The 27,393-nt window shown below is 38.0% G+C and overlaps 1 protein-coding gene across 1 annotated transcript; it reads left to right on the plus strand.

Annotated features, from left to right (window-relative positions):
• The first annotated feature begins 354 nt into the window (after window positions 1-354).
• Window positions 355-27,081, plus strand: tnn (tenascin N). The gene is made up of 15 exons (XM_057334505.1): window positions 355-467; window positions 5,561-5,950; window positions 6,460-6,834; window positions 11,028-11,291; window positions 12,099-12,281; window positions 12,372-12,461; window positions 17,393-17,656; window positions 22,582-22,845; window positions 23,009-23,139; window positions 23,247-23,385; window positions 24,950-25,101; window positions 25,249-25,345; window positions 25,426-25,590; window positions 25,669-25,832; window positions 26,416-27,081. Exons 2-15 carry the CDS (start codon window positions 5,566-5,568, stop codon window positions 26,539-26,541), a joined length of 2,799 nt encoding a protein of 932 aa, XP_057190488.1. The 5' UTR covers window positions 355-467; window positions 5,561-5,565; the 3' UTR covers window positions 26,542-27,081.
• The last annotated feature ends 312 nt before the right edge of the window (window positions 27,082-27,393 follow it).

The following is a 27,393-nucleotide window of genomic DNA, read 5'->3' on the forward strand; positions in this document are numbered from 1 at the left end:
CCATTGTAACTGTGCAGTTTGGGTGCTCAGGGCTGTGTTGACTTTGGCTGTATTTGTCTCTAGCCAGATATCACATTCCCTGGGAAATAGATTTATAAGCTGTGCTACTGTAGGAAAATCAGTCTAATAAAAACGTGTTCATCAAAATCTACCTGTGATAGATAGCCATGGGATGCTGGATAAATAAAGTTTCATTGACTACCGTACGCAGAAGAAACGGGAGTCTCTAATGATCTCCCTCAGTTTAGTCCCGTAGGGTTGAGTTTTGGAGGTAGCCACACCCAGGCTGGCCATTGGCTCAGGGCTGCATTGAGGAGATTTAAAGTGTTTGAAGAGAGAGAGTTGGAGGAGTCGGGACAGTGCTGGTCAGGAGGGCCCTGAACACTGAGCTTGTAAACAGGTGCTTGCAGTAATAAGCGCTCCGTCAGCGTAGCAGGGATATTAATGTGGAAGGGAATACACTGAGGGTAAGACAGCTGTAGCTTCATTATTGTCTGTGCATGGACTGTTTTAAAACGTATTCTACGTTCATTAATATTTATTTGTTTAATGAGGATTGTGAGTGACTTGTTGCAGCCATTCAGAAAAAAACTCACAGACTTTATTATTAGTGACATAAAAGAAAAATGAACTGCTGTGCTATTTTTAATTATTTTATAACATTCTAAAATAATTTGTCAGGTAAAATGTATAAAAGCATTTTATTTAATATCATCTAAATTAAATAGTTTACAAAAAGTATTTGAATATTAGTATGTTTATTATTATTACCATACTATACTTTAGTCATTTTTAAAGGGTCATGAAAATAGTGCCTTCTTAACAGTTCTATAGTTTCACTTTCTACAGTATAATTTGTCTAAAATCCTTTTGATTTTAAAACGTTTTTACGTATCTCCCTTAAGCTAAAAGCTTAATAAATTCAACATTTTCATTCAATTAAAATGCAAAGTAATTGCATTTTAATTGAATGAAATAATTGCATAAAAACGACTGCATTTATTCAGTATTCAGTACTCTCATTTGAGACGGTCATTTCTAGTTTTTAAATGGATAAACTGTTTATTTTCAATCAATAATGCTAAATAAAGTTATTTTATGCGTTGGACACTTGGATGATTCATTACAGTAAATATATAACACATACAGTAAATAGATATACAGTATAATTCAGGATTTATATTTCTCTGTTCTAGTATCGTTTAAAAAATATTTTTACCCGCTATACAGATGAATACGGATTCTACTTTCTTTCTGTATTGTGTATTGCTAAAGTATATCTTCAGTTTCTTAATGTGAAAGCTGCCAACAGTATCTGCCTTTAGATCAGATGTAACTGTCAGCTCAACCTTTTTATCATCATCTCTGTCTCTCTTATCTTTTCTCTGAGGCACATGTGTGCTATTTAACCAGTTAGGACCCCACGTACAGACAGGCTCCATCCTTCCTTAAGAGGAGAAGCTACTGTGCTGGCTGCAGGTATTATCTGAACCACACATCAGATGAACAGCAGATGTTGCTTGCAGCCTGTAAAGGGCAGGTTTATTAAACGCCGTCTGCACATTACACAAGACTAACAGAGTCAATTTTGGGCCCCCGTAACCTTTTCAAGGCTTCTGTGGTTTGGGTCCTTTGCAGTACATACTAAGGGAAGGAAATGAGGCTAGCTAGTTTTGAGATGAACTGCTCTCAGATCTTGTTAGTTGAAAAGTAAAGGGTAAAATCACTTGTGTTGCATGCTTGTGACGTGCGGTCTCCACCATCTCTTGCGCTTTCTGCATCGGTAAACCTTAAATCTGCTTCCTGATGGTGCAACTGGGGCTTCAAATGCAGAGGAACAGACTGTCTTTGTCTTCCGCTTAATGCGTCTCAGGAGAGGTGAAGCCACAGTCTGGCTTTCTGTTTTCCCACCCTTGACTTCACTAAATTTAGTCTCCCCTCAGAACATGATTAATGCGCTTCAGTCTGTTTGTATGTCTTATTGCTTGTAGGTCTTTGCCCTATAGTTCCTGAATGTTATGAATGAGTCAAAGCCACAGCATTGAAAGATTGTATTTTGACATACAGTTGAAGTTCGGGTGAATATAGCCATCGGCCACTACAAGCTGCCCTTGTTCTCTGTGTTTAACCAGGGTCTTTTTAAACATAAATATGAAAAGAGAATTGGTATTATGTTGGTGATACTGGATGTGCGTAGTGCAGGAGAAAATCCTTTTAATTATTTATTTTTTAAAAAAAAATTATATCACGGTGTTTTACTTTGATTGTTTTATTTTATATTTATTTTTTAATTATATATTATTTTTACTTTCCTAAAACAAAAAAATCTAAGAAAATCCTTTTAGTTGATTATTTAATTAATTATTTTTATTTTATATCACGGTGTTTTACTTTGATTGTTTTATTTTATATTTATTTTTTAATTATATATTATTTTAACTTTTATAAAACAAAAACAAAAAAATCTAAGAAAATTGAATTTCTCTGAGGAAAAACTGTGTAAGATACCTATCAGATAATGTCTTGAGTCAGTCTTGAGTTTAGCTTAAAGTCACTGTGAAATTGACAACTTTTTTTCCCGATCACCTTTTTTAATTCAAAAACGACCTCTCTTCACTTCCTGACACAAGTAGAGGCGTGAGGGCGGGGATATCGGAAGATTGCAGCGATTAGCAATTGACAGGGATCCAGTTCTCAATGGCCCTACATCTTTTCCACATTTAAGACGTCCTTTCACTCGAATACGTCACGATATGAAGAAAAGCTAATCACTACTTCGTTTCGACTTGAAATGATTTATTTTTATACCATTCTGTATACAATTGACATAAATTGTACAGTTTGCTAATAAATGCACATGTTTAATGATGTTGAGATATTGACATCGGACAACAAAACAATTACTGTCTATAAAACACATCTATGAAATGTAATAAAAAACTATATAAATTGGCACCACTTTCGAGTTCATTCATTGGGTGGTTACAAATGGGCAAAGTGTTTTCAGCAATAGGAATCTGTTGCTCTTCTCTGTAACAGAAGGCCAGCATTTCTTTTCAATGTTTGTGTGTGACATGGACATGCCCTCAGTAGGGGTGAAGAGTGAGAGAGAATTGGCAGATCTTTCTCGAATGCTCTCCAAGATAAATAAAAAGAGAAAACGGCACACATGAAATAAAAGCCACTGACAGAAAGCAATAAACGAGACTCTGGAAGGGCCCTGCTGGTCCAGTATGTGTGTGGCGTCCGGCTCTGTGATGTGGGATACGGCAGGACGGTAAAAGATCTCAGTACTGCACCATCCAATTACCATCACAGAGCCAGTGAGACACTCCACTGCCCATTCCCACTTTTAGTGTCCCGACTTTTACCTCGGGTGATATATCAATTCTAAGAGATAATGGTGTAATGGGACCTTTAAGTCAAATAAACAAGGGTAACGGCTTCCCAGAATGCATTCCAGCCTGAATAAACTATGTGGTTACTGGATTATCGTTTTGCTGTTTGCTGACTTTATTTAAGCCACGGTTGTTATTTCCCATCGCTGTTGAGCCCATAACTTCACCACACAACAAATAACTAACATTTGACTTCAAAAGGTTTGTTAATCAGCACCATTATTGAGTTTTCTTTTAAAAACGCACTTAAGCACTTGCTTTTGTACAGTCAACGTTTCGTAAAGAAACACATTTATGATATTGAGTGATTATTTAGACAGTCTTAAGTCTGTTTTTTTTTTAACTTTAATATTAAGGTTGTTAAATGACGTTTTATGAACAAACCATTTAGGACCATGTAAAGGAACAGTTCACCCAAAAATAAAAATTCTGTCATCATTTACTCACATTTGAGTTGTTCAAAATCTGTATAAATGTCTTAATACAGAACTTTCAGAACTGTTTCCTTTCCTACATTCTTCAAAATATCTTCTTTTGTGTTCAACAGAACAAAGACATGTATAAAGCAATGTTTCTATGGTAGTCAATGGGGTCCAAGAACTGTTTGGTTACAAGCGTTCTTCCAAATAGCTTTCTCTATGGTTCTTTATGGAACCATACAGTGATGAAGTCGCCTACTTTTTAGGAACCTTTTTAAGGGCGAACATAAATTATTTGTTACAAAAAGCAGCCACAAGCAACGTTGTTTAGTTGCTTGATCCTTGTGGCATAAATTCCAGATTTATCTGTGCTTCTGTGCACATTTTTACCTTGGTCCTATGGGAGTGCTCTCTCATTTCTGCAATTCCACATCTGCTTCTGAGCTCTTTGATGCGTGTTGCTCCCTGTTTATATTTAGGCTGCACGCTCCGTGCAGAGATTTTCTCAATGTTCGGAACAAAGCGTGGCGTGAGTGAGTGGTAAAACAAATGAAAATTTCACAGACCCGGTGATACGTGCTGATATTTTAGGTCGTTTATTTTGGTTAGTTGTCAGCATGTGAAATATTGACTTGTGTCAACTTCTGACCGACTTACAACAAAAATATCCAATCTGGAGCCGTGAAGTGGATGTTTTGTTTTCACAGGTTCTGCAAAATGATTTGGTTTAGAAAAGCACAGTTGATGAATGTCACTTTGGGTCCTGTGGGCTCACAAGGGCCCTTGTCCTTCCATTGCATAATGACTGGATACATGCGTATAATGTTTGTTAAATTTGCGTAAATTTGGACATTTCGTATTTAACTGTATTGCTTATGTGCTTGTTTATGCTTAAGTTCTGCATGACATGAGATAGATTTTTTGCATGCTCTTGTCGAAATATGATTTCACGTCCTGTCTCCTGGTCACATTGTTGACCTTTGGACAACACAAATAGAAACAGCTATGCAGTTATCCTTGAACCTGTATGTCGGACCTTTGGGTATCTTTACATGTGCATCAAAAAACACATTTGATTTCAGTAGCCTACAGTATTTTGCATAAAACGCTAATTTATAAAGATACGAAAAGTAAACAGTATACATTCTCTTTAGAAGAGCAACATACGTGATTTCAACCCATTTGTTTCTGCATCAAAATTCCCAGACCACACAAGCTCAGACAACTACCGTTAATGAAGTATATTAAAACAGGTATGCAGGGGTCCTGCTTTCCACTGGTGCTCATGAGAAGCAAATTACTTTTATGCACATAAGCAAAACACCCCAGGTGGCTCTAAGCCTACTCTTTTCATGTATGCTATATTTATGTAGAGATGCATTAAAGAGTTTAAATGACATCACCGGGGATTACATCATTTAGTTAGAAGGCTTCCGTGCTCCCTGAAGCCCTTGTGGCCGTGGATATGCAATTTATGGGTTGGATGGAATGTGCTTGGCAAACATACGGTCTGCCCAGTTCTTACAGTAGAACCAGACATCTATAATACTGTCCTTGTAAAACAAATTTTGCTCCATTAAACATAATGTGACATCTTGCACATTGATTTTTATCACGTGGGTTGCATGCAAATCGAGCTTCTTACTGGAAGGTGAGACCTCAGACCATGAGGAAAATTTGAGACAGAAAAGTCCACCGCACACTTAACATAACATGAACCAATTCATTTCTACTTTCTTCCAGAAACCATGATCATCAGATTTAACTGGCTAAAGAGAGGTCTCTTCCTTTTGGGGATGCTCTTCATGTCGTCCCGACTCGTTCTCTCTGAGGAAGCGGCTGGAGAAGAGAAAGGAGTCACGTTCAGTCATGTGTACAGGATTGACTCTGGTTGTAAGCAGGGTTCCCAGGTCGGCCAGCTTTCACAGGACCAAGCTTCAGATGGACAGACACTTACAGTAAATGGAGAGAATGACATCGTCTTCAAGCACAACATACGCCTGCAGTCAGCTGCCTGCGGGTGTGCGGATTCAGAAGACTTCAAATCTCTGTTATATCGTGTGAATGGTCTGGAAGAGGAGGTGACTTATCTAAAGAATCAATGCGCTCAGGGCTGCTGTAAAGGAGGATCAGGTATAACATCAAACCCAGATTCGGAGAAACCCAAACTCTTGATTTCTCTTGATCTAGTGCAGTGGTTCTCAACGGGGGGCCAGGGCCCACAGGGGGGGCCCAGCTGACTTGCAAGGGGGGGCTCAAGAGGACTAATGTTTTAAAATTAGCATTGAAATACGTTTAAAAACGAAAAAACAAGATATTTCTTATTTTTTGGCCATTATAAAGAATAAATGTCTTTGCAGTCAAAAAGGGAGAGGACCCCTGATCTAGAGTCTATCTATCTAGAGCTTAATTTTAATTCTGACTAGAAATCTTAAATCTAGGGTCGCGGCCCACCAGTGGGTCCCACCATTTTACGTTCATTGTGCTTTTGATCAGAACACAAGCAACCAAGATACCTTACAGCTCTCAAAATGCATATCTGTAATATCGACTCATTGTGTATGTGTATGGATTATAAAAGCATAATTCAAACACCTCCATACCTGTGGATCAGATGAAGAAAATCTGTTCTCTTGTTCTAGGTTTAGACACTAGCTGCAGTGGTCATGGCACCTACCAGCACGATTCATGCAGATGTAAGTGTAACCCAGGTTGGGAAGGTCCAGACTGCTCCATCTCATCCTGCCCCGACGAATGCAACGATAATGGCCGCTGTGTTGATGGACGCTGCGTCTGCTATGAAGGCTACACCGGCCATGACTGCAGCCAGCTCACGTGCCCCGACGACTGCAACGATAAAGGCCACTGCGTGGATGGCAAATGCGTGTGCTTCAGCGGTTTCTCTGGAGAAGACTGCAGCGTCGCCAGTTGTCCAAATAACTGCGTAGGAAATGGACGCTGCGTGGATGGACAATGCATCTGTGATGAGGGATTCTTTGGACAAGACTGCTCCATGGGTAAGTTTCTCAGTTTGAGAATGTGAGGTTTACAGTAAAATTTCAAATCTTTTGTCTAAATGTTTTTTGTAATATGATTATAGTCTGTTTACTTCATTTGCTTATTAAAGTGCATCTCATTAGTGGCCACAAAAACTGCACAAACGTATTTGTATTATGTAACATATGCATAATTTGCTTGGTTTTGTTTGCAATTTAAATATAGAACAACATTAAACATTTAAGGCGATCCATTACTTTTTTGATAAGAAATAAAAAAATCAGGTACAGTATATCAAGTAAATTAAAAGTACAATAGCACAAAACAAATTACTAGTACAAATACAATACAAATACACTGTAAAAACAACAGAAAATATTCTGTAAAATAACATGTTTTTTTTTGTAATTTGACGGTTTCTGACTGTATTTAAAAAAAAGGAAACTGTAAAATAACAGTTTATAGGACATTATACGTGAAAATTTGTAAAAAAATAAACAAGTACAACTGTAAATTTACCCCGATTCACAATCTCACTGGAAATCTGAGTTTGACTTAAAGTGATAGTTCACCTAAAAATGAAAATTGTGTCTCACCCTTGTGTCATTTCAAACCTGTATGATTCTCTTTCTTCCCCAGAACACAAAAGAAGATATTTTGAAGAAAGTCAAATTCACCCATTCACTTACATTGGTTTTGCATCCATACAATAGAAGTGAAATGGGGGCCAGTTTTGTCCTTCAAAATATCTCCTTTTGGGTTCTGCTGAAGAAAGTCATACAGGTCTGAAATGATAAGAGGTCGAGGAAACGATGAAAGAATTTTTCATTTTTGGGTGAACTATCACTTTAGACCAACGTAAAGATAAGTGCATAAATGTGCCGGTAAATGTACAGGTAGTTGTATATTTTATGAGGATTTTGAGGCAAAAGTTACGGATTGCAGCTTTAAGAAGTTTGTTCATAATATAAACTACGTCTGTGGTTTAAGGGCTCTTGGGTGACCACGAGGGGAAAATTACTTCATGAAGCATTAACCTTGAAACCAGTCGGATAATATTATTTCAGAGAAAAATAATTAAAGCGCCTATTTGCAATCACCTGGTTTAATAATTTATACATTTTCGAGGGGCCAAAAACTTTAGTGGCACTGTATCTTTATTTAAAGCAGGTATTTTGAGCTACCTCAAAAAAAAGTTAGGTATCCATTCTTGAGCTTTACGAAGTAAATTTACTGGTACTTCTATTCTCCTATAAACACTTATATAGCAGCTAATTGCACATACTGCGGTAGTTCATTTATCCACATTAACTCTCTTGTTTTTCAGTCTCCTGCTGGAGGGAAACGGTAACAGATAGGCTTCATTAGCAGAGGGGAATTGTTTTTTATCAGACCCTTTCTGTTCCACCCGCCCAGACCTTCAGAGAGACGTGGAGTGCCTCAGAGTTGGAATGCGTGGATAGATGAGAAGACTTTCAAAAAATATTAGGCATGGCAAGAGCCTTAGGGTGTGACATATAATCTATGTTAACACTTCTTAAATGGTTTCTTAGGGGAGTTAGGGCACAGGGTAATTGAGTCCAAGAATGATAATAGTGGGGAGGTGGAGGTAAACACTGCAAACTAGTCAAACAGATCATTTGAGCTGTTACAATCTCATGATCTTGACACTAATCGGCTTCCTTGAGGGTTTCAGCTGTTCATCCTTTGGCTGAAGGATTTTCCATATCTAAAGCTATCATTATGAAATCACATCCATCTGTGCTTATATGGGAAGTCTGACTTAGATTGTAAAATTTTAACATGTCGCTTTAAATGTTGGTTTACCATGGCCACCAGAAGCAATAACAAATACTGAGTTATGTAGAGATATTTAAGTGAGTTCGGTGTTTTCAATGCCCAAACAGTATCCAAAATATATTTAAATCAGTCATTTTTAGCATTAGATCATACATCTGGCATAAAAGCGCACAGTAAATTTGAGTGGAAATGTGCGAATACTTAGACTTTTGGTTAAGAAGTATAAACAGAAAGACTTGTCTGTAAACTCCATGGAAAAAAGAACTTGCATATATACATGAATGAAAGTCAAGGCTGACAATGTGGAAAAAGATTACAAACCCACATATTAAATCTGAATGAGAAGCAGAGAAGCAAACACCATGATGCATTTTTACTGTATAGTATGTTTTTCGTAAATGTGGTTGAGCATCGAAAGGTCAGCATGCCAGCTTTGTTCTAACCACATAGAGTCTGGATGTCTTTATGCCAGCTTAGTGCAGATGTAGAAGATGAAGTTTACCTACTGTGCTGCATAGAACGGGTTACACTGCAGAAAAAGAAACACATTTTAACTTAATTACAATAGGTTGATTCAATTGAGTACCGCAGAGATGACTTATTTTTGTATGCAAACCCCGGAAGCGAGTTAGCATTTTAAGACTTACGCTTCCATCGCCCCAAGGTCTGGGGTTTTTTGTTTTTGGTAAATCACCTGAAATAAGGTCTGTAGCTAAGAAAACCACTAAATGTTTTCACGTTTTAATCTATGACATTAAACACACCAGTTATAGCCCGCTTGTGATTTTTTAGAGCTTTACAGTGTCTTTAAAACGGCGGTTGCTAACAAGTTGCTAAAAGCACCTACTTTCTTTGGCGGGGACGTTAGATGTCATCGCGCATATAAATCTCACCAATAATGCAACATGGGCACAAATGTCTAAAATCGTTGTGGGGGATTCGTTCACGGAGTAATTACTGTACTTGCCAGGGAACACGTTTTTTTTGTTGTTGAGAAAGTTGACGGAGGTTTGGTGGTGGCGACGTTGATATCGAGCGTTCGTAGTGTACTCTGTTTATAGCATCTTGTTAGCTTTTTACTTCTGCCGATTGTATTTAGGCTTCAAAAATAGCGAATATTGTGTTAATCTGTAAAGATGATCTTGATGGACAAAAAGCGTAAACATCATAAACATTTGGTAATCACAAATCTTATTTTTTGCTATCTTCCAAAAGTCCATGGTTAAAATGAATTGGCTTTCGGTCGAGGGAATCAGCCCGGCGCTTACTTTCGGGTTAGCCTACAAAAATACGTCATCTCTGAGCCACTCCATACATGTACAAGCTCCTCCTTTCAGTACTTTTATTTTGAAATGATGTGAAAATTCATGCATAGTCTCTACAAATTAAAAGTTCATTTATATTTATTTAAAGGCAGTTTCATTTATTATTTCTCTGCCATAAAGAAGCACCACCGTTGATTTATGAAAGCTTGTCTAAACTGAATTCTGTTGTAATTATAAGGGGCAACCAAACAATTCAATTACAATCACTCACTTTCTTTCCTTCCGAGTGACTGATGTTACAGTAATTCATTGGTCCTGATGGGGTATTATTTTTCAGTGGAACTGCTGCTGGTAAACCCTGGAGAGAACCGTAGGAACGGCTGTATTAACTGCCACTGGGTGGAAAGGTCTCTTGTGTAGAACTTAAGGAAAAAAATTGACTTCCTGTCCCTCACGGACCTGCTGTTCATTCTTTCCTGTGGACTCCACAGCACCCGTCTCTCCCTCTTGGCTTCCCCCAGTGGATTTCCCAGATTTTGCAGTATTTCCTTAAATATACAATCTCTGCTATGTTTCTCTCCATAAGTCTTTAAGTGTTAATGGAAACTCCAGGGCTGCTTTTTTGCCTCTTGGGTTTCTGGGTTGTAATTGGGATGTCATCCCTCTTTTTTCATGCTTTGTATTCAAAATACAGACTGTACTTGATGGAGGCTCGCCGCTACTTTAACCACAGCTAAAATGTAGAAATCCTTTAATCCCCTAATAATAACGTAACTCAAATGCACTGCGAGGATTCTAGGAATGGACAAGATAAAACGCAGAAATGTAAACTCCATATTCCTGCATAAAATGTAAATATCCCCGAAACAAGACAGATTTACCTTCAAAGGAACAGTTCACCCAAAAAATGGTTATATATGTATTAAATAATATCCCAGCTTGATAATGGGAATGGATAGAGACCCAGTTTTGAAACTCCAAAAAGCGCACATATCTATCATAAAATCACATTTGTTGTCGTGTGTCTTGTGACCATGGGAACCAATATATTTATACTATATAGATGTATAGATATATTTTGTTGCTGTGTGAAAAACAGAAAGAAAGAGAGAGAACCCTTTATGTAACAGATCACCCTCATCCTTTAGTTTTAGGTCCAAAGGGTCTCCGTCTGATCAAGGTTACAGATGTGTCTCTGCTGGTGGAGTGGGAGTCTGTCAAAGGAGCTGAGTACTACATCCTGTCCTACTATCCAAAAGGAGACAAGGGAGCCATTAAAGAGGTCCGGGTGGAAAACACGAAAAACTCCTACTTAATCACCGGCCTCAGGCCCGGAGTCACTTACATTGTGCAGGTGTACGCTGTCATCAGAGGCATTAACAGTGAATCCGACCAGATAGAGGCCACGACTGGTAAGAACGGCACATTTCTTTAAACACTACAAATACAGTAAAATACCTAGATGTTATCTGTCCAATGAACTGTAAGCGGAGAAATTCAGTTCAGTTGTCAAATGGCCGCGAGATTTTGTGTTCACCGTTATAATGCAGGATGTAACCATATGGGCAGAGTTCAACCAGAAGATGAGAACATACCAAGCACATTTAAATGGAAATTGATGCAGAACAATGAGATGAGCACTAAGCACATTTTGATGCGGTCAGTCCCCACAGAACATTAGACTCCCATGAGAAAGAACAGATCATCTGGATGTTATGATCGAGATGCATGGGACGCTGTCAGTCAACCGGTCAACAAAGAGCTTAAATGTCTGAAAGCATTTCACACACGTAAAGGATAAAGGCCAATTCAGACTTTAGTGTTAGAATATTGGTCTGCAACGAATATCTATCATCTGTGTGACAGAAATTGTTATTCTTTTTCCGTAGCTCAATTGGCAGAGCATTGCATTAGCAAAGCAAGGCAGTGGTTCGAAAATTCATTCGTAAATACATGATCTCCTTTAGCAAAGAAGTGGAAACGTGACAACATCTTAGTTCTGTGTCAGCCTCCGTAGTGCTTCGCAAGGGAGGGGGGAGAGGTGGAGTAAGCCATTGGTTGCAATTCGCAACCTCACCGCTAGATGCCGCTAAATTTCATACACTGAAAATTCAGACAATAAATTCCAGCACATTTTTATAGCCCAATTATGGCCTTCATTTTAATAGCTATGACTTGGAAATGGCATGTGTTAGTTATTTTCCTGGTTCTTTCTTCAGAGGTCTCTGGGGTCGATGGTATCAAGGTTTTGGGCCAGACAGAAGACTCCATCCAGGTGGACTGGAAGAACCCTGCCACTGCAGTGGACTACTTCAAACTGACCCATGCTAGCCCCGATGGACAGGAGGGACGGGAGAAAGTGGCAATGAGCCAGGAGGCCAGGACCGTGCACACCATTGTAGGTCAGTCCACTGCGTTCATCCCTTTGAGTTTCATAGTGCTGTAAGTTAAGTGGCTGTGTACTGGGAGCAATACGAATGTGTGTTTTTTAGGTCTCAACCCAGGAACAGAATATCAGATATCAGTGCAAGCAATCAAAGGTGAAATGGAAGGCAAACCATCTCGCGCCACAGGAGTCACAGGTCAGTAAAATGTCTAATGTGTGCATATTGTTTCTAGTGAGTATGAGGGGTTTTCGTTTTCTCTGCTGCTTTAAAGCTGCAATGCGTAACTTGTTTTCTCTGCCTAACTTTTGCAAAATTAGCATTTTTTGTTTTTAGGGATTTAGGGATTGATCCACACGCACACACACATGTATGTTTTATTATCTCCGTGGGGACAGTCCATAGGCGTAATGAGTTGTATACTGTACAAACTGTATATTTTATCCCCTAACCCAACCCCTACACCTAAAGATCGTAGAAAACTTTTTGCATTTTTAGATTTTCAAAAATTATCGTTCTGTACGATTTATAAGCTTTTGTGCCCGTGGGGACCTCAATTTTGGTCCCCACAGTGACACGGGTTCCCATGAGTTGGTGTGCATTCAGGTTTAGGTCCCCACTAACATATAAAAACCAAGTCCACACACACACACACAAAGTTATATAAATAATTAAACTTAAAAAAATTATGCCTGGAATTTGGACGGCTAAAAAATAAACATGAAGAAATCAGATAAGTGGCCTGCATGTTGACGGCAGAGATATTGACGGCAATATTTTAATAGAGGAAAAATGCTTTAATATTTTTACGGTGTACTTCACTCTAAACAGTATTTCCTTCTAAAAGGGTTCAGTGTACTAAGGTAGTTAAAATCTTTACAACCTACTGCGTAGGACAGATATTTTCCTTGTCACCATAAATCAATTAAATTGCTTCCTTGACCGAAAAAACAACAATCCATTTTTGTTATTTTACCCCAGGCTATTGAAACGTGGCAGCTCTAACATTTCTAGCCCCAAAAAATACACATGTCCAAAACCAACAAATATTCTTGAAGAACAATAAATGAGTTATAGTACCGTGGCCCCCATAAGTGCATAATGATGTCTAATGAAATTAATACGGAAATGTGATTTGTACATGTCTGTGCCTTTTGGAAATGTTGCAGAATATTCAGATGGATTGCCCGTCTTTTAAAATGTCTATCTGCTGTGGTCCTTAAATAATTGAACATCATCAGTCATGTTTTAGACATAAATGTGATCGTTTTAACTTGAAACAATATTTATGGCTATTTAGGGGCTGTAATATTTCATGTTTAATATTTATGCCTGAGTGCGTTTGGCCCAATAATGAGTTCATTCCTGTAGAATTATGGTTCGGTAAAATTATAGTTGCAAAGAAAACTTTACATATGTTACCACAGCTATTCTCATAGGGCGGCTTTAATATATCAAAAGTGTGGCTGGAGAATGATTTTTATTCTTTATATTACTGCATAAATATATGTCACAGACTATTTATCTATTTATACGGGACATCTACTTTTGACTAAAAGAGCAATAGAATTTTTTTTAGGGGTGGAAAGTTGTCGACAGTATCATTGAAGTTATGTGTGCAACAGGGGTGTGACTTTGGAGAGAGCAGAAAATACAAGCAAAGAGATATTAGTTGGGTAATGACACTAATGAAAAAAAAGAAAAGAAAAAGAAACCATCACAAAAGTTGTAATGGATTTACTGGTTATAATAGGAATTGTACTGGTTTTAATGGTTTTAACCTGTTTACTGTCACTGCCCTTTTTGAGCATACACATGAAAATCTAAACTAAAATGGTTATAAATCATGAATACTTAAGATTGGTCTTGTTTGAAAGAAGACATTTTGCAGATTATTGCTGAAATGGAATCACTTAAATAAATAAAAAAATATTTTTAAGATTAATTTGATGGTTATGAAAATATATATATTTATGAATATATATTTATGTAAATAAATATTTGTTTCAGGGAAAAAATGCTAGAAATACAAAGCCACACGTTTAACCAAGTTGTGTTCTGAATTTGAGCTTGAAATGAAAAAAAAAAGAGATCTGTTACACTTTTAGCTGCTGTACCGCAAATATCCACTTGGGGGACATGAACGCTTCAATTGTAATTCCTAAACACCACAACACATACTGAGAAGTCTTTTTGCCATTTTTTACTTTCTCATGCGCAAACTCAATTAATAAAACACAAATGTATAATTTCACAATAAAAAAAATGCATTTTTACGCAGCACTCTACTTTGGACACCACTCTGGAATGAAATTCTGAGATAATACCACACGGTTGTGAGTTAAAAACAGTGGATTCTTTCTAATAAATGAAAAAGATTTCACATCCAGGCACTCACATAGATTAGATAGGCTTTCATCAGGATGCCAAAAATAAATATTTGCGAATGGTTTTGATGCATATTCCTCTTAACTGATTTTTGTGTCTTTGCCTTGAAAATGACAGGAAACCATTCTCCTCACAGAAGGTTTGGATTTGTTACAAATTATATATACAATATACATTACATATATATGAAGTATAAAAAAGTATTGACAGTGTTTTAAATGCCTTTAATCTGGAAGTGGAACATGACTTTTCAGAAGTCCAAAAAATGTGTTCGTTCGACCCCTTATCGCTTCACTTTAATGATCCCTTTGAGCCTCTAGGCAATTTTAAATGAGTTTTAATTTGGAGTCTAGTGCTTGTTTATATGATGCCTGTCAAGTAAAACACATGACAATGTTTGCCCCGAAGATCTAATCCTTTCCCAGAAAAGTGTTTTTGCTTTGCAGTCAAGATCATCCTCTAGTGTAGCACAACAGACTTAAATCAATAAAATGGCATGCCGTTTGCATTAAGAATCAAGAACTATTAGGGATGTAACAGTATTATCAATTTCATGGTATCGCAATAGCAAATTTGTCTCAATATTATCGTGGTCACATGACTGTATGAAATGATGGTCTTCCGGGCCTTTAACATAGAGAATGTTAAACAATATAATAGATATTACCTCTGTCAAGGTCCAGCTGGTGCAGTTTTTTATTTTATCAGAGGGAGTTTTAAGTCATTTGACCTCTCTCATACTATACCTCATACCTCAAAGCACCAGTTATGATTAGAGGATATAGGAAAGAGGACAGGATATGACATGGTTCATTTGTACATCATTGCAATGTTCAATAATTGTTTATTAAACACGTATGGCACTTTTTTCCAAGTCTTCATTTGTCTTTTTAAATATCGCAATAAGTATTGTAGGCACTACGCCGAGGTATTATCGTACCGTGAGATAGTTGATACCATTACATCCCCAATAACTATATATAACTTCTTTAGTGAGGCACAGTGAAATGTTCAGTTTCAGCATTTTCGAGTCAGAATGTAATACCTGGCTCTCACTTTAAAGGTAAAAGAGCATGCAGTTCGAGTACACGAGTCGGTTTCTGACAGCTGAAGCAGTCATTATAGAGGGGCCTCCAGTAGACAACATTTTCCTTCCAGTCAGCAACTTATAAATTAAAGCACCAGTTGCTCACGTTTTGACTTTTACTCAACTGTAGGGACAGGAAAGGTTTTTTCAGCACTTCCTCTTGGACGTGGCACACGTCGTGCCTGTGCAACACTTAACACAAGAGTGTATTGTCCATCTGATGTGCTGCAATTTTGAGTAATCATACTCTCTATTAAAGACGATATTGAAATTCCTTATGCCGTATAAGATATCCCCACAAAACAGCCATTCAGAATTTAAAACACAGTTTATAGATTTCATCGTGCGCTTCATGAGGGCCCGCTCCCATTTTGTAAGACTTGTAACTTGGTAAGTTCCTGGGAACAATAAACACAAAACTTTAAATTGAAACACCGACTATAACAACGAAACGGCTCAATATAAGAGGTTTCTTCTACAAATGAAGACATTAAATCTGCGCCAGACTCTGATACCTTTTACCGTGCAATAACCAATTCCCTATTCACCGTCAGGTATAGTGTAGGCAATATCACCAACCATCTCTCACATTCTGTTTAACACTTTAAAGCAATGGTTCTCAAACTGGGGCCCCTTGGGGGGCCCCAAGACGGATCCAGGGGGTCCACCGTTTTTGTGGCATTTTATGAAATATGTAAATTTATCGTAGATTTTATGCAATCAGACATCTTAAAAATAAGACCAGCAACCAAAAGATTTGATGTTCCAGAATTGTGTACCCGGATATGTTTTTGGTTTAATAAAAAGTCTAAGTTTAAGATTATACGCTTTTATATGGGGGGCCGCAAAGCGATGCACTCTACACAAAGGGGCCTTACAACGAAAAGGTTTGAGAACCACTGCTTTAAAGCATAAAAAAAGCACGTTCAGGTGTTTTTGTTTCCCTTGAACATTGACTGTTACTAACCACAAAGGCCCCAGGTTAGTTTGAACGACTCACAAACAGTTTTCCATAAAGAAAAAGCCACAGGCTGTGTTTGCAGTCTGCAAAACTACGAGCATCCTTCATGTTTCTTTCCTGCAATGTCCAGAGAAATTCAATAGCTGTTATTATAAATCTGGCAGTGTACAGACAGTCAGACGCAGGTCATGTTTTGACAACGCGTGTATAAACAATAAGACACAGAAGAGTTGCTCGGCACGTATTCGCCGTGATGTGCGGTTTACGAATGATTGTTTGCGGGATGAGATATCGACAAGTCAATTTAAGAATCATGGCGGTTTCAGCATTTCGAAATTGAGATTAGCATCGGCGCTGTCGGCTGTCCTGCGTGAGCTGCTGTTTTGTATTCAGGTCCACATCTCGAACCCAAACAGGTCCAAAATGGCAAGAGCTGTGGCAATCTGGGGAAGCATGATGAATCAGCACGGTGACATTCGGCTGACCCCGCGGCAACCGAAATGATGATTGCTTTTCCTCTCGCTTCCTCATTGCGTTACATGGGCTGCTTACTGTATGTGACACTGCACACATGCTTAGTCTTACATGCCCTGACAATTGCAAATCCATATGTTTTTTGAATTTAAAAAAGACACAAAAGCGCCACGATTTTATCACAAACAGTCACATTTCTTGCTTTAATTTCTTCAACAGACATTGACGCTCCAACCAATCTGGCAACCAGGGAGGTGACGGAGACCTCGGCAACTGTGACGTGGGATGCCGTTCGCGCTGATATCGAAGGCTACATCCTGACCTACAGCTCTGCCGAGGGCACCAGCAAACAAATTAAAGTGAGAGCGGATGCTACCTCTCACCAGCTGACCTCTCTGAAGCCGGGAGTCCTGTACACGGTTTTCCTCTGGGCCTATAAGGGCTCTCGCTCCAGCAGGAAGAGCAAGACCGAGGCTGAGACGGGTAAGCACTTCTCCTGCTGGGTGAAGATGTCGAGTCCTCAGAGACCTCTCACCATACTTTGATCTTTCCAACTTCTCGTTCTTAGACATTTTCTCGAGAAAGTAAGTCGTCTTCCATAGATAATTTCACAAAAAAGATAAACAGTGTGTTTAAACCATAGTGATGATGTTGGATAGGGCTTTCCATCCTCTGTCCCATTAATAGATACAAAAGGAACATTGGTTTTTCCGCATTTGTTAAACTGCCAACCCTGTAATAAGTGAAGGTCTCCGTAGTCTGTTGCATTTCAGATTAGTGTTAAACAGAGCAACAGAGAGCTAATTCTTCAGTGGCTGTTGCTTTAGACGTTAAAGCAGATGGGCTAAGTGCATAACCAGCTGACAGTGGAAACACAACCCAAACAGAAGCACTTGGATATATACTCAAATGTACCCGTGCGTATCCTCCAGATCCGCCCCCTCGGATTTTTGAGCCGAGTGGATTTTAAACATGACCTCCAAAAAGGAGATTTACACTTTATTTAAACACTTTATGGGTTTTAAGTTGAATTATTATTTTGGGTAAAAGAGGTGTAAAAGAACAATCACACATAATTGAGTACCATCTGTACACATATACCACTTTTCAAAAATGTAGGGTTAGTTTTTTCCATTTCAGAATAACTTATCAAAACTGGGAATTTTGTTGTGACTACAAAATAATAAATTAATTAATTAAAACTATGTCCTCTCAACATCTTCAGTGTAGTCATCCATTTTGCAGATTTTTTGTTGACATTTTAACAAGCAGCTTCTTGAGGTCTAACCCTGAGAAGAAGGCTATTCTGGGCTCTTTTGGCTGTTTTTGATCCATTATTCAATTAAGTCATCCATTTTAAAGATTTTGTTTTGTTTTGTAATAAAACAAAACAATATGCTGGCACAATTACCTTTTTCTACACATATTCACTTTGAAGCTTTCAGCCATATTTTTATATTATAGTCTATATTCAAAATGTTTTTGACAGCATGAAAACCATTTCAGTCAAGTGACCCTAAACTTTTAAAAAGTATATGATACATACTGTATATGAAGAAGTGACACATATAAGACTGCTGACTGGGGTATAACTCCTCATTTCAGTGCAGGAGGATGAAACACTATATACAAGCTATTCAATTCGATTCAATTCAATTCGATTCAATTCAATTTTATATATATTGTACTTTTTACAATGTTGCATTGTTTCAAAGCAGCTTTACTGAAAGAAAACAAAAGAAAAGAAAACCAGAGTGTGTTCCAAACTTCCGATCCTAGACGTCTGGGGGCCCTATGCAAACCTTTGTGAGGGGCCCTTGTCATAATAGTTAAAATTAGATAACTGCATAACTGTAAACTTTAAGACATAAAAATAATAAATCAATTAACACACTTAAATGAATTAAAACTGAAAGCAAAAAACTGACAGTTACTACAATTACGTATAGCTGAGACTTTTGGTTTTGTGACTTTAAGTCATTCCCTGTAAATGCTATTGAAATTAGAATATCAATGTGCATGTAACTTTGGAGACGGTCCCTAAATTCACGACTATCGAACGTCCAACCAATTGTGGACAAATACTGAATTTGTAAATCTGTACTTGCATAATTTGACAAAACTAAATAAGACTTTGTAATAGATCAAAAACACATGCCTTCTTGTTCGTTTGCTTCACACTGTTGCCATTTTGTCCACTACAGACGGATAGCTTCATTTGAAGCCATATGTAAAGACACATGATCACATTATGGGCATGTCATCACCTGCACGCACTGCATGATATCCGACTCGAGTGTGTCACAGTAATTAAATAAATTTAGTATTAAAAAGGAAATTTCCAAATGTTTCCTGTAAAGTTTGTAACGGAACACTTCGAAGGCAGAAAGTTGAATCCGCATCTTGTTTACATTATAGTGTTTATATTTGGTACTCAAGGGGGCCCCTGGTGGTGCAGGGGCCCTACGCAACTTGCATAGTTTGCGTATAGGAAGGATCGACTCTGAATATCAGCAGTCTCCCGGTGAGCAAGCCACATGGCCCAATGGCGAGGAACCGAAACTCCAATGATGAATAAATTGAGAACAAAAACTGAGAAACCAGTCTCAACCGGGAGGGCCTGGTCTCCTCTGACGTGTAACAGCTGCACTCAGTAACTTTGAAGTTACTAAATGATTTTGATTAGTGAGGAGAGCGTATTAGTTGTGATTTATTACATTTGTATTTGTTTGAATCTGTTTAAGTCTGAATTAGTTAAGATTGCTTAAAGCCACAATATGGAATATTTGGACTGCTAGATCATGGCGCACTTTCGAAAGAACAACAAAAGGCGGAGCTAAATGACGTTATGTAGGAGAGTGGAATTATGGGACATGTCGTTTTCACCATCCAGAGGCGTATGGAGATCGCCCATCATGTTCACGGACGAGGTAATGAATTAATTTTATTTTATGTCATCGTAATGAATTAGCTTGCAAGAAACGTGGAATGTAGCCCGCGACTCATATTGGACTTTGTCAATTGATTTGGTAGCGTAATGCTACACAGTTTTACCTGTTTAAAACAGTCATACAGTCGTCGCTTATAAAGTAAATTGGAACGAACCCACAGCATTTACAAGTAACGTTATTGGCTACATATTTTTGTGCGACATATACCGTATGTCATAGAGTAACTGCATTCATAACTATTCAAATAATCTGTGCATGAGTATTTTGTGTATAATAAAAAAAGTGCTTACCTGTCTATTAAACACATGCCAGAGCGGAGTCTCTGTCGAGTCCGAGTTGGTCGCGCAGCTCTCTCCATTTAGAAAACGCTTTTATTAACATTAAAAAGGATATTAATCCTTGTTTTATTTCTTCGTTTGTCCATAAGCCTGCTTACCTCGTTTGGCCTACGTTTACACTTTTTTGGGTTTCCTTTACTCGCCAAAGAGTAATCGTGATCCATAATAACAGAACAACAGATGCTGCGTCCCAGATGTTGTATAATCACTTCCGCATTTGCGTGTTGCCATAGTTTCTACAACCGGAAACTGAGGGTAGTGCGGAGCAGCGGATATTAAGTCACTGATATGCGACAAATACAAGGGAGACAAGGGACGGGCCATTATTTTAAATAGGAATTTCTCTGGATTTGCACATTCTTGGGAACATTTGGGATAATGTAAGTACACAACTGCATGAAATATATCACACTGTGCAAGTGATTTTTGAATATTTCGTAACAAAATTCTTCCATATTGTGGCTTTAACTAAATCTGACTGCTTATGTCTGCTAGTCTGTTTAAGACTATTAATTTGACATATTAATATTGTATCAAACGGCAACATTTTCGATACTGTAATTGAGTTTTTGCAACCAAACACATTGTCAAACAACAACTGATTCATAACAAGTGTTGGTGAAAAGTCTTGTAGTTTGAGACTGTATTTAAAATGTAAAACATTTATATATTGTTTTAGGAATACCGTTAAACACATTGTTATTTCTCAGCAGTAGAGTTTTCTTCTATCTGTGTGGTGTGGTGATGAATTGCGATGCTCTTACGGAGTCAACTGGCAGCATTCATCAAGCTGTAGACTAATTTAAGGAAATTGCACTTCTCATAAGCACAAACCATTTCCAAATTTATATTAATTAAAGTCATTAATTTTGCCCCGGCTTCTTAAAGAGGCAATCTTCATTCAATTAAAAATACTTTATCGATCCAACAGGGAAATTCAGCCTAACTGGAATGGGAAATAAATAGTGTTTGCTTGGATAAATGCCTATGTAATTGTATTAATGTGAGACGCTAGACGCGTTATCAAAAAGGATAAATTGTCATCCTTCGTGGTCTAGTGATGCATTCCTTCACATTTCCGTAGCTTGCTTTAATGCCGAAGCGTTGTGTATTAACCTTTGTATAAATGGCTATTTAGACAGAGCGATGCTCTATTGATTGCTCCAGTCAGTAGGTTCAAGTGGAAATCGACAGCATCTTCTACAGGTTTACTGATCTGTACCTGAGGTCGTCCACACAATACATGCGTGGGCTGTCAAGGGCCCTCGGTCTTGCAATAAAGACCCTTCAGAAGCTGGTTTCTGAATTGTATCTTCCTGATCTGCTCATGCAAACACTTGAGTTTATCTGTTTGGAGAAATAAGGATTTCGCTGTAGGGTTTTTGATTCATTAACGGCGGGTATAAGGGACAGCGCACACAAAAATGCAAATTCTGTCATCATTTATTCACCCTCACGTCATTCTAAACCTGTATGACTTTCTTTCTTCTGCAAAACACAAAAGAAGATATTTTGAAGAATGTTGGTAACCAAACAGCATTGGCCCCCATTGACATCCATTGTATGAACACAAAACCATTTCTTAAAACAAAGGCATTTCTCAAAATATCTTGACATGAGGGTGAATAAATGATGAACGGAACTGTTCCTGTCCCTTACTGTTTGAATATAACCATTGGCTCTGTTTATAAGGGTTTGTAGTGGAAGTGTGTAACAGAGTGACTAGTTTGTCCAAACAATGGAAGACATGGAAAATGATGCAAAACAAAAACTTTAAAGCCTCATATCACATTTCACTCTTGGTGCTGAATGAGTGACATCTATGGTTTGTTTCGTGCTCCGCAGAAGAAGTCTACAGCACCCCCTACAGGTTAAAAAGCCCTGTCGTCATAAACAAACCTCTTGTATACAAGTGACGTCTGCCTCTACAATCGAATCTCACAGCAGCATTATCTTTTCATGGCTCTTATATCTGCCACTTCACTGGTGAACTCTCAACCTCACTTTAAACGACAGAAAAACTGACATCAACCCAAAGAAACATCCTTTCATCCATACAAATACCTTACTCTTGAACATAAAACTGCACTAAACTATGCACATGTGGCCTTTCTTTTAGAAATAGACGCTCCTACTAACCTCTTAACCAAAGAGGTGACAGAAGACTCGGCATTGGTGACGTGGAGAAAGGTCCAGGCGGACATCGACGGCTACATGCTGAGCTACAGGTCTGTCGATGGATCCAGTCAGGATATTCCAGTGGGAGCTGACAGCACGTCCTTTAGGTTCACTGGTCTGAAGCCTGGAGTTGTCTACACGGTCCACGTCTGGGCAGTGAAAGGCTCTCGATCCAGCAGAAAAGCCACAACCGAAGCCGAAACAGGTTATCTGATTTATGGAGACCTTCTTTTTTTTCTGAATTCTGTGAGGGTCCATCATTCATCAACATTAATTGCAATGTTAACCCTTGTGTAGTTGTAAGAGATGGTCAGTGTATTCTCATGATCAGCCTCATTTGACTGAACTCTCTGCTCGCTGATCCTCAGAGATTGATGCGCCCAAGAATCTCAAAGCCGTCGATGTTCAGACGCAGACGTCCACTATAACATGGAGCGCTCCTCTGGCTAACATCGATGGATATATTCTGACATACAAGGCCGAGGATGGAAGCATTGAGGTTTGCTTTACTGTACATGCATATACGCATTTGTAACTTGAATCGGGTACATTTGAGATTTTGGACGTTTGGTCATGTGTTTGTATGCTTTCTGTGTTATGTTTTAGACTGTGGAGAAACATTTGACTGCAGGAGAGACTAGGCTTGCTCTGTCTGGACTTGCAATGGGGAAAAAGTACATTGTCAGCATTATTGCATACAGAGGATCAAAGAGGAGCAGAATAGTGGAGACGGTGTTTAGCACAGGTAATGCAATATATACTCTGGATGTGTACAGTCATTTTTATTACTTTTTTAAATGGTGTTGAGGCAATACGGGGGTTTTAAAAGCTGATGCCAGTACTGATATTGGGAAAGCAGTGTTGCTAATTAGCTACTATGAGCCCAATATAACACAAATGTAACTTCAGCAAATTAAAAATAAAGATGAGTAAAACTAATTGAACGTTTATTGTGCATTACATAGTTAGCAAAACCAATTTTGGCACATAAAACAGAAACCCACACATGATATCATGTTAAATACATTGAAAAATGTTCAGAGCTGGGTAGATTACTTGGGAATTGTTATCAGTTACTGATTACAAACTACATGGCAAAACTTGTAGTCAGTAAAGTAATCCCTTAGATTACACATTTCTTGTAACTTAATCTGACTACTTTTTGATTACATTTGTTTACAAGTATCTGCTTTTATCTTTACCTGCTGCATCTATGTGCCCACAACACTTTTCTTGTTAAATTTTAAAACAATAAAATGATACAAAAATTAAATTATATTAAATTATAAAAGTACATGAAGTTAGTCAAATGCCTTTATACTGAATGACTGCAATACAACAGCACTTGTAGTCACAATAAAAATGGTTCAAGAATAGAAAAAAGGCCTTACAGTGTAGATATCAAGTGTAGATACCAAATCAATGTAAATGGGTGTAATATTCATGCAGTGATGGGCAAAAACAGAAGTATTCAGACGGCAATAAGATTATAAACTATAAGCTTTTGTCTACATAATTTAGATTCATAAAAACATATATTATAGTTTGCTAATAGCAAATGTAAATGTTCGCAACAGAAAGACTGGATTATAAATGACAGGTAACACAGTCGCAAAACAACAAAATCAAGTTGTGAAAGATTAAATGTATCGCCCGCCTGTGCTTGTGATTATTGATATAATATATCGATATTTTTCCACATGTATTACCTTTGCCTTTGCTAGGAACTAAATTCAAACAGAGTATTACGTATTATGCAATGTTCTTATCTCATTCACCTCACATGGCACAGCTTTTATTTAAAAAAATTAATCGTTTAAAAATGAGTTTGGTAACACTTAAAGCCTTTATGTATGATGCATTATAAAGGGTTATTACAGGGTACGATGCATTATAATAGTTCATAATGTGTGTTATAATGCATTAAATGTTGTTCTTAAAAATGATAACCAAATTAAAAATGCAAAGTGCATCAATGAACTGATACGTGTTATAATGTATTAACTGTAGTTACAATGTTTCATGAGACATTACAACGCATTATAATGTGCATTACAATGCATAATTAATACATAAAAACTACTTTTATAATGCATTTTACATATATGCTTTGAGTAAAGGGTTGCCAGTAGTTTTCGCTTAATTGTTTATTGTTTAAAAATGAGTTGTGAGGTAAAATGAGTTTTATTACGTCAATGTCACCTGATGGGTGAGAATCTGTCACTATTTATGAGGCCGAATCTTAGCAGCTCATTGTGTTTTCTGATATGCTTCGTTAAATAAATCTGTTTTTTATCTCATTATTATAGTTGGGCTCGTTTACCCGTTCCCCATGGACTGCACTCAGATGATGAGAAATGGCCACTTGGAGAGTGGAGTCTATACGATCTATGTCAATAACAACAGTAGTAAAACCATGCAGGTGTACTGTGACATGACCACCGATGGTGGCGGCTGGGTGGTGAGTGTGCCATCATTATTTTCTTATATATGTGACAAGATGACTTTGTATAATGGACGTGGTAGTGGCTATAAAGAAAATAATGTCGTTTTTTCTTGTAAAGCTGTTACTGTATCTCTGACATCTTGTTGCTGTTGTGTACCACAGGTCTTCCAGAGAAGAAACACAGGCAAACTAGAATTCATGAGGCGATGGAGAGAGTATATGAAAGGCTTCGGAGATCTGACCGAGGAATTCTGGCTTGGTATTCATAACAAACATGGCTCATACTTCCTGAAACTCATTAATGCATTCAATTGATTTGAGCTGTCTTTCGTTGACCAGGCTTGGAAAAGATTCACGATCTGACCAACACGCCTACTCAGTACGAGGTGCGTTTCGACATCGGCTCGGGATCGGATCGGGTCTACGCAGTCTACGATAACTTCAAAATAGCGCCAGCCAAACAGAAGTTTAAACTCACCATTGGCAACTACAAAGGAAACGCTGGTGGGTGTCAATGTGTTATCGTTTCATTCTTCCTTCGATAACCAGGGTCATGTGATGATATTGACACGTTCTATACAGGCGATGCCATGACTTATCATCAGGGGGGATCTTTCTCGACGGTGGACGCAGACAATGACATTGCACTTGGAAACTGTGCTCTGACTCACCAAGGCGCCTGGTGGTATAAGAACTGCCACCTGGCCAACCTGAACGGCAGATTGGGCGACAACAGGCACAGTATGGTGAGTCATGATGATTTTGTTATGGAGCAGACTGTGATGTTTTGAGAGAGAAGCGTTGCTTGTGATGTAATGAGATGGAGTGACCAGCAGAGGGCGCTCTCAAATTGCGACTTTAAAGAGAGTCGAAGAGGAATAAGCCAATATTTCAAAAGAAAAGCAGTGCCCTCAATCTATCAGATCTCATAAGTCTTCAATTCAGACAGTACTTTCAGGTTGGTGGGAGGTTTCGGCTCCCATTAGAATCCTGCTTTTTTTGTGAGATTAACAGGTATTTTCCCATGTTTTTTATTGAAGTGTGAAAAATAAACACGTAACGGACTGAAAATGTGTTTTTCTAAACATCAAATATAGTTAAAGCGTGTGTGTTTTTAAGCAATCTGACTTATTTCAATGTCTCCCTTTTTACATCGTCATGGTACGTTCCACTATTCATTTTGAACGAAAAAAGCTATTTCTGAAATCCTGGCATGCATGACCACCCATATCAGATGAAATCCTTTCGGTTAGAAGTGTCATTTAATTTTGTCATGAACGAGTACCTGACAGCGAGAGGCTTACACACATTCTTACCTTTTTGTTTTAGGGAGTAAACTGGGAGCCATGGAAGGGTCACCTGCACTCTCTTGACTTCTCCGAGATTAAGATCCGGCCCGTGGGAGCGGGAAGCAGAAATAAGAGATCTCTGAAGAGGAGGGTTTCCGTGTATTAACATTCACTCCACATTACAGAGTAAATCATGTTATAATAAGAAGAAGAAGAAACATTATGACCTAAGTCAACAAACCAGCTAACAAAGTAGTTTGGAATTAGTCTTCAAATCAGGGAAGCCACTATGTAGATGCTATGCTGTGGGAATGTTTCTCTTTCATGTTGTGTAATTTTGTTTTAAGTTGTAGTTTATATATATATATAAGAAACACGGTGGCATTCTGAATCCAGTCATTTTTTGCTTACATTTACGTGAAGGTGAGTTGTATAATGGTCTTCACAGAGCTTATTTTTGTATTGTATTTTACAGTGTTGTGCACCAGTGGACTTTGTACTGTATTATACATTTCTGAAGTCTCAAATGTTCAATATTTTTGCATTTTACAGATTTGAATCCATCATAACACCTGACCATTTATAATAGATTGAAATGTCATGCATATGACGTTTTATAATACTGTATGTTTAGCCATAATGTCTTCCATCTGGATATGTACTGTAGTACTATAATTCCCGACACAGGCACAATCGTGTCACATATTTTCACAGAAATAAAAAGTTTCTTGAATTGAAAAAGGTTTTGAAAGCTTCAGATGATATTGCATTGAAATTGATTGGTTCTACAGCTGACGTGTCTCTCAGTGGAACAATATGAAAAATTACACCATCTTTGTATTGCATTATTTTTAGCGGTGTTTGTCTCCGCAGTGAGCGGGTTGTAGGCCCAAAAAATGTCTCTTTTCTCAGCAGGTTTTGGATGTAGGGGAACTGAAGGCTCATTTTACTTTCTCACAAAACGGCAACAAAAACAAGACTACTTTTCAAAACACCTGTTTGAAGAAATCCATGGCAA

The sequence above is a fragment of the Triplophysa rosa genome, linkage group LG5 (assembly GCF_024868665.1).
Source record: "Triplophysa rosa linkage group LG5, Trosa_1v2, whole genome shotgun sequence".
In the NCBI taxonomy this organism is placed as follows: Eukaryota; Metazoa; Chordata; class Actinopteri; order Cypriniformes; family Nemacheilidae; genus Triplophysa; species Triplophysa rosa.

Excerpts from the sequence above, each read along its gene's own strand:
- tnn (XM_057334505.1), top strand. The coding sequence starts at position 5,566 with ATGATCATCAGATTTAACTGGCTAAAGAGAGGTCTCTTCCTTTTGGGG. Across the intron at positions 5,951-6,459 it reads CTGCTGTAAAGGAGGATCAG|GTTTAGACACTAGCTGCAGT; the intron begins GTATAACATCAA and ends CTCTTGTTCTAG. Across the intron at positions 25,102-25,248 it reads CCGATGGTGGCGGCTGGGTG|GTCTTCCAGAGAAGAAACAC; the intron begins GTGAGTGTGCCA and ends TGTGTACCACAG.